The following is a 5,675-nucleotide window of genomic DNA, read 5'->3' on the forward strand; positions in this document are numbered from 1 at the left end:
AAGAGCTGATTTTATCACCTTCACTTTTTTCTATTATTATTATATATAAAAAGCCAGTCTCTGTTTTTTTTTCTTTTCCTTTTTTCTTTTTGGTAAATAATGCCAAACTCTGTTTTATTTGTTTTCCATGCCACTCTGTTTGGAGGCTCTTTTTCTTTTATGGCAGTTTAGATCTAGAGGGTCCGTTCTATTAACAAAAAAGCAAGGGGGGAAAAAAAACAAAACAACTGCATCTTTAAAATGTTATTAAATACAAAATTAAAAAGAGAAAAAAGAATTAAGAAAATTTTTACAAAAGCCATATGCAGATTGCTCTCATCATTCTCTCCCCGGATCTGTGTTTTGTTTTTTCCCAAAATTCCATAAAGATAAAATAATATTATATTCATTCTTGGTCCCCACCATTTTTTTTCCCCCTTTTCCCCTTCGTTTTCCAACCCAATATCCAGTTTTTGTGGTTCAATCTGTATGCATATTTTTGTCAACGTTTGTGTCTCAATCTGTAAGGACCCGTCTGGTTAGCTTATTTGGCTAATAGTTTATAAATTTAAATCTCCCAAATTGTTTGACTTGGCTCCTTTTTGTTTGATGCAGAGAAGAACCCCTTCTTGTTCGGATAAAGAAATCAAGTTTTGTTTTGTGTCGTATATTTCATTTTGTAAGAACCCATTTGAAGTCTTTGTTTTATCTGTCATGGGTTTTCCCGATATAAATGTTGTTTACAGTTGAATTTTTTATTATAAAATTTTGTTAATTGAATCCATTGGATGCAGAGAAATTGCTGATAAAATGGTTGTTCTCAGATTGTAGCCCCCTTTCATGATTTGGGTCTGAATCATTGGAGGATGGAGATGTCTACCCAGCGAGATAATTCTGGTCCCAACAAAGTTTCAGGTATAAATGTATTTTGGAATGATTTTCAATATATGAGAAGATGTATCCTGCAACTTCATTTAGACCTCTGACATTACATGATGAGTAATAATGTAAAGTGATAAATTTTCCATGTGAAAGTATGATTCTTGGAATGAAAAAATGCTTTTGGTCAACATTTTATATTGGAACTTTCAAGTGCAAATACGATTTCATTTCTCAGCATCATGATGCTTGTCCATGCTTGCCAACCATGTACTTTCTTGATATTAAACATATTTTCCTACAGTACGAAACTTGATGAAGTGACTGCAGTGTGTTGTACAGTTGAATTTATATTAGCAGTTCGTTAGTTAATTGAACGTGTTGCATTTGTAGGATCAAGTTCTTGCCTATATGATCTCTTATGTTCAGACGCACCGAATTGGAGATGCCCAAGCGACCAACGAACACAATCTGGTACGCTATAGCCTTTATATCAATTACTTGTTTTAATCTGTTGTGTTATGACTTGCCAAGCTTTTCTGTTTTCTGGATATGTTAGCATAGTTAGCGAAATGTACAATTTACTCAAGTTAGGTTTCTTAAGGGTGCAGTACACCATTTGAAATAGATAGGATTCAGATACAAGCAATTATTTATAAACATACAGTATGAGTTGTTCCAAGGAACATTTCAAATCAGGCTGGTTGATGCAGTTAATTAAAAGTACGAAATGATATATAGATAGCTCAGGGATGATATTCATGTCTCAACTTTACCTTCGTGGAGACCAAACGAAAGACCATGTGAACGGAAAAAAGAAGAAAAAAATGGTATGTGCAAAGAATGTATGAGGCTCATATAGAAGGTTTACTGCGTCGATAGTTTAAGTGGGAATATGAGAGATGCATTCAGCCTCTGAAAAACTTGAGTGTTATAAATACCTCAAAATCATTTACCAGTTGAATTAATACATCCTGAAAATTGAGTTCTGCACAGCCAAGCTCTTTAGTCTATCTAATATACAAATGTTTTTATTTTTATTTTTTTTATGTTTGTTATGTATTTGTTTGTTGTGGATCTCCCTGTGACATTCTCAATAAGGGCATATTGTATCTTTTGTAACTCTTATAGCTCATTGAACAGGTCCACAAGAAAGGCTAGAGATTTTGTTGCATCAATCTGCCAATAGGTCCTGTGCAGATTGTGGATCTCTAGATCCAAAATGGGTGTAAGTATCATATTTGCATGGAGAGAAAATCTTATCATCGATCCTGCTTTTTTCAATAACTACTGAAGCAAACTTAATATGAAGTTATTTTGAACAAATAAAAGTTGTTTAAGTATCTCACCTGGTCATGTCTTTTCCTGTTCACCATCAGTTATGTTGCTAATTTTATCTTTTTTCTTCATATTGAGTTGGATTTTGAGTTATGTAAATATCAGAATATGTTCTCATAAAAAAAAACTCTACTTAAGTGCAGCTTTGTTTGCATGAACTCAAACATGAATTTAACTAGTTACCATATTCCAAAGCTCCTCTTCAACCAAATTCTAGTTTTCTACTTTCTTTGAAGCAGTTGGAGTCTTTTGAGCCTAGAAATTATTAGTATCTTCGCAATGTTCTCATATCACATGCTCAATAAATAATCAACATATGAGCAAATGCATGTCTGCTTTTGAAAGTTCCTGAAAGTTTCCAAAGTGATAACTAGTGATTATCTTTTAATTCATCTTTCTCCTCTGTTAGTTATTGTCTTTTTACTGAGCTCAATGACTATGATATCTTTCTAGTGCTGCAATTTTTTTTACAACATTAATGTATGCATGCATGTTTATTTTTGTATGCAACAATAGTTCTGAAATTTTCTAAATGAAATAACCTCATGTTTAAAATGTCTGCATCAACTACTTCTTCCTAGATGTATGTAAGTCATGATTATCTTTGTTTCTTGCATTCTAATTTGACTGTAGCTATTGGTTTATATCAGATCTTTAAGCTTTGGAGTATTTATTTGTATAAAATGTTCTGGTGTACATAGAAGCCTGGGAGTGCATGTATCAAAGGTATGGCTCTGATCTATGCTTCTCAATAATAACAGATTTGCAACCTTGTTTTGGCTTTATCTAAACATTGTATTGCGTGAAAATTTGACTATTGGAGAAATAAATGTTTTGTAAACATAAAAGAGTGACCCTGCTCATTTAGTTCCTGAATGTACAAGCCTCATCCCAACTGCATGCGTCGTCCCTTTGATGTGATCCCTTGTGGTATGGGTCTTTAGGGTTAATTTGGTCGAAGCAGGTTCGTCCCTGCTATGAACTTTGCTGCAAAAGCAGTTAGGGGATGGGGAAACCTACCTTAATGATAAAAGAATTTCTTAAGATATTCCTTGCATGTTCTCAGCCTTTTTAAAATGCTTCTTTTGGAATATCATTGGTTAATTTCCTACTTTGACCTCTCTCTCTCTCTCTCTCTCTCTCTCTCTCTCTCTCTCTCTCTCTCTCTCTCTCTCTGGGATATTCTAATCTGATCTGAAAATATGCTAGGTTGTATCAGTGAAGCTAGATGAATGGACAGATGAAGAAGTTGATATCTTGGCGAGCATGGGAGGAAACGTTGCTGTAAATAAGAAGTATGAAGCTTGCTTGCCAGAAAATGTCAAAAAACCAAAACCAGATTCTTCTATAGAGGAGCGCTATTATTTTATTAGGTAATGCTAAGTACAAAACTTTTCATAGTGCTGTATTCAAATCTGTACCATTCTAAATCAAAAATTTAAACCCTACTTCTTGAATTCTCAGGAGAAAATATGAGCTGTTAGACTTTTTAAACCCCAATGAACATACGTCCTGTCCTTTTCCGCCTTCTCATAAGAAGTCACCTTCTAGCAATTCAACCAATAATTCTACCCAAGATAAGAAACAGTATGAAAAACAACCAACGAAACATCGTATTGGGCAGGCATTTCGTAACAGCTGGGGAAGAAAAGACTCTGAACATAAGACTGCGAAGAAGGGCAACTCAATGCCAATGGTAATGGCCTTTATATTTAATCAGTGTTTTATTTCATCATGTTATTTCTAAATTGCTTTGATACCCTTACTCTCTTTGGAGTGAGGTGCTTATGTGCTACCATAACATCCACATTGTTTCTGAAAAAACGTGTCAAGTTACATTTCTCTTTTTTCTTTAATTACATCTACAAAAGGCTTAGTCATTCAGAACTTTTAAATGTTTATATGACTTTGGCATATGTGAGGTTTTCCTTATCTTTCCTTATAGTTTGATGATTTTCAAGCTCCAAATTTGCACTGACTTGTCCTAAATATAGTGTATGCGTTCATGTTGAACTTTGATACGTGCCATACATATATAAAAGAAACTTTTAAAAGGACGGGTATGCTTCAGATATTCCTGTGATAAAGAATATTATTATATTTGTTGAAATTTTTTGTTACTACAAAATAATTGTAAATTGGAGCTTTGATTACTCAAACACATATGCTTTCACAATCACCTGCATGTGCACATATACTCATAGATTATTTCCCCATCAAAATTAAGGTACGGCATAATTGTAGTGCATGAGTTAGATACGCATATATGCATGTGCAAAATCCATGCATGGCTTTAGTCTTCACTTCATGGTCCTAGTCATGATCAATTTCTATGCTTCCACATTGTTGTGAAGGGAAATAAGGAATTGATTTGACAAAAAGGAAAATATTCTTCTTTAAATTTGAACCAGATCTTTTAATTGATGACAAACAAAAATTGATGACAAACAAAAACGGGGAAAGTATAAGACTAATTAGAATTTTGATTTTTTTTATATGGGTAGTATCTTACTGCTTCAAGTGTACATTATAGGCAGGTATGGTTGAATTTGTTGGATTAGTTAAGGTGAATGTTGTTAGAGGAACCAACCTAGTTGTACGGGATGTGATGACAAGCGACCCCTACGTCATCCTGGCATTGGGTCACCAAGTAAGTCTCTTCTACTTAAGCTGTGATGAGATGAATTCACTTTTTCATAAACTCATAATGCAATGTTCCTTGAATATTTGTTGCAGTCAGTGAAGACACGTGTTATTAAAAACAACTTAAATCCAGTATGGAATGAGAGCCTGATGCTGTCAATTCCTGAACACATTCCTCCTCTAAAAGTGGTAAGTTATACTCTGAAAATAGTTTCTCTGTTTTTCACTTGATTTATCATTAATAATATAGACAGTAGTGTTGTATCACAAGAATTCCCTTGCTATTGATTATGATGTTTAAGTGCTTTGCATCTTGCTTTTCAATAAAATTTCTAAAGTTATTATTTGGATGGTTACATTCAGCTGGTGTATGACAAAGATACATTCACAACTGATGATTTTATGGGTGAGGCTGAAATTGACATTCAACCTCTGGTGAGTGCTGCCATAGCCTATGAGAAGTCCACAATCAATGAGCCGGTGCAGCTTGGAAAGTGGGTAGCCAGCAAAGAAAATACACTGGTAAAAGACGGTGTCATCAACCTAGTAGATGGGAAAGTAAGACAGCAAATCACTCTCAGGCTGCAGAATGTTGAGAGGGGTGTACTGGAGATTGAGCTTGAATGTGTTCCTCTTAATCAATAGCTGGAATAGAAAGTTAAGGAAATGAAACTCGGTGGCCATTATGATTCTGAGGTTGCAACTCACCATGATAGATGTATGTTATATTGTAGAAGTCATTGTATTGATAGCTGTGTTAAGCGAGCCTTGGCTGTATATTACTGTAGTTTTTTTTTTTTTTTCCTTTTTGTGTAGATAAGAAGTTTAGGAAAATT

At 34.2% G+C, this 5,675-nt stretch overlaps 1 protein-coding gene across 2 annotated transcripts; it reads left to right on the forward strand.

Moving 5' to 3' along the window:
- The first annotated feature begins 250 nt into the window (after positions 1-250).
- LOC117613257 (probable ADP-ribosylation factor GTPase-activating protein AGD11) lies at positions 251-5,675 on the forward strand. Of its 2 annotated transcripts, none has more exons than XM_034341880.1 (11): positions 251-502; positions 595-658; positions 774-894; positions 1,252-1,332; positions 2,002-2,086; positions 2,847-2,922; positions 3,406-3,569; positions 3,661-3,892; positions 4,730-4,846; positions 4,933-5,028; positions 5,203-5,675. In XM_034341880.1, exons 3-11 carry the CDS (start codon positions 846-848, stop codon positions 5,482-5,484), a joined length of 1,182 nt encoding a protein of 393 aa, XP_034197771.1. In that variant the 5' UTR covers positions 251-502; positions 595-658; positions 774-845; the 3' UTR covers positions 5,485-5,675. The 2 variants fall into 2 exon arrangements, with proteins under 2 accessions (XP_034197771.1, XP_034197773.1); XM_034341882.1 differs by having other exon boundaries at positions 804-894.

Source organism: Prunus dulcis, unplaced genomic scaffold (assembly GCF_902201215.1).
Source record: "Prunus dulcis unplaced genomic scaffold, ALMONDv2, whole genome shotgun sequence".
NCBI lineage: Eukaryota > Viridiplantae > Streptophyta > Magnoliopsida > Rosales > Rosaceae > Prunus > Prunus dulcis.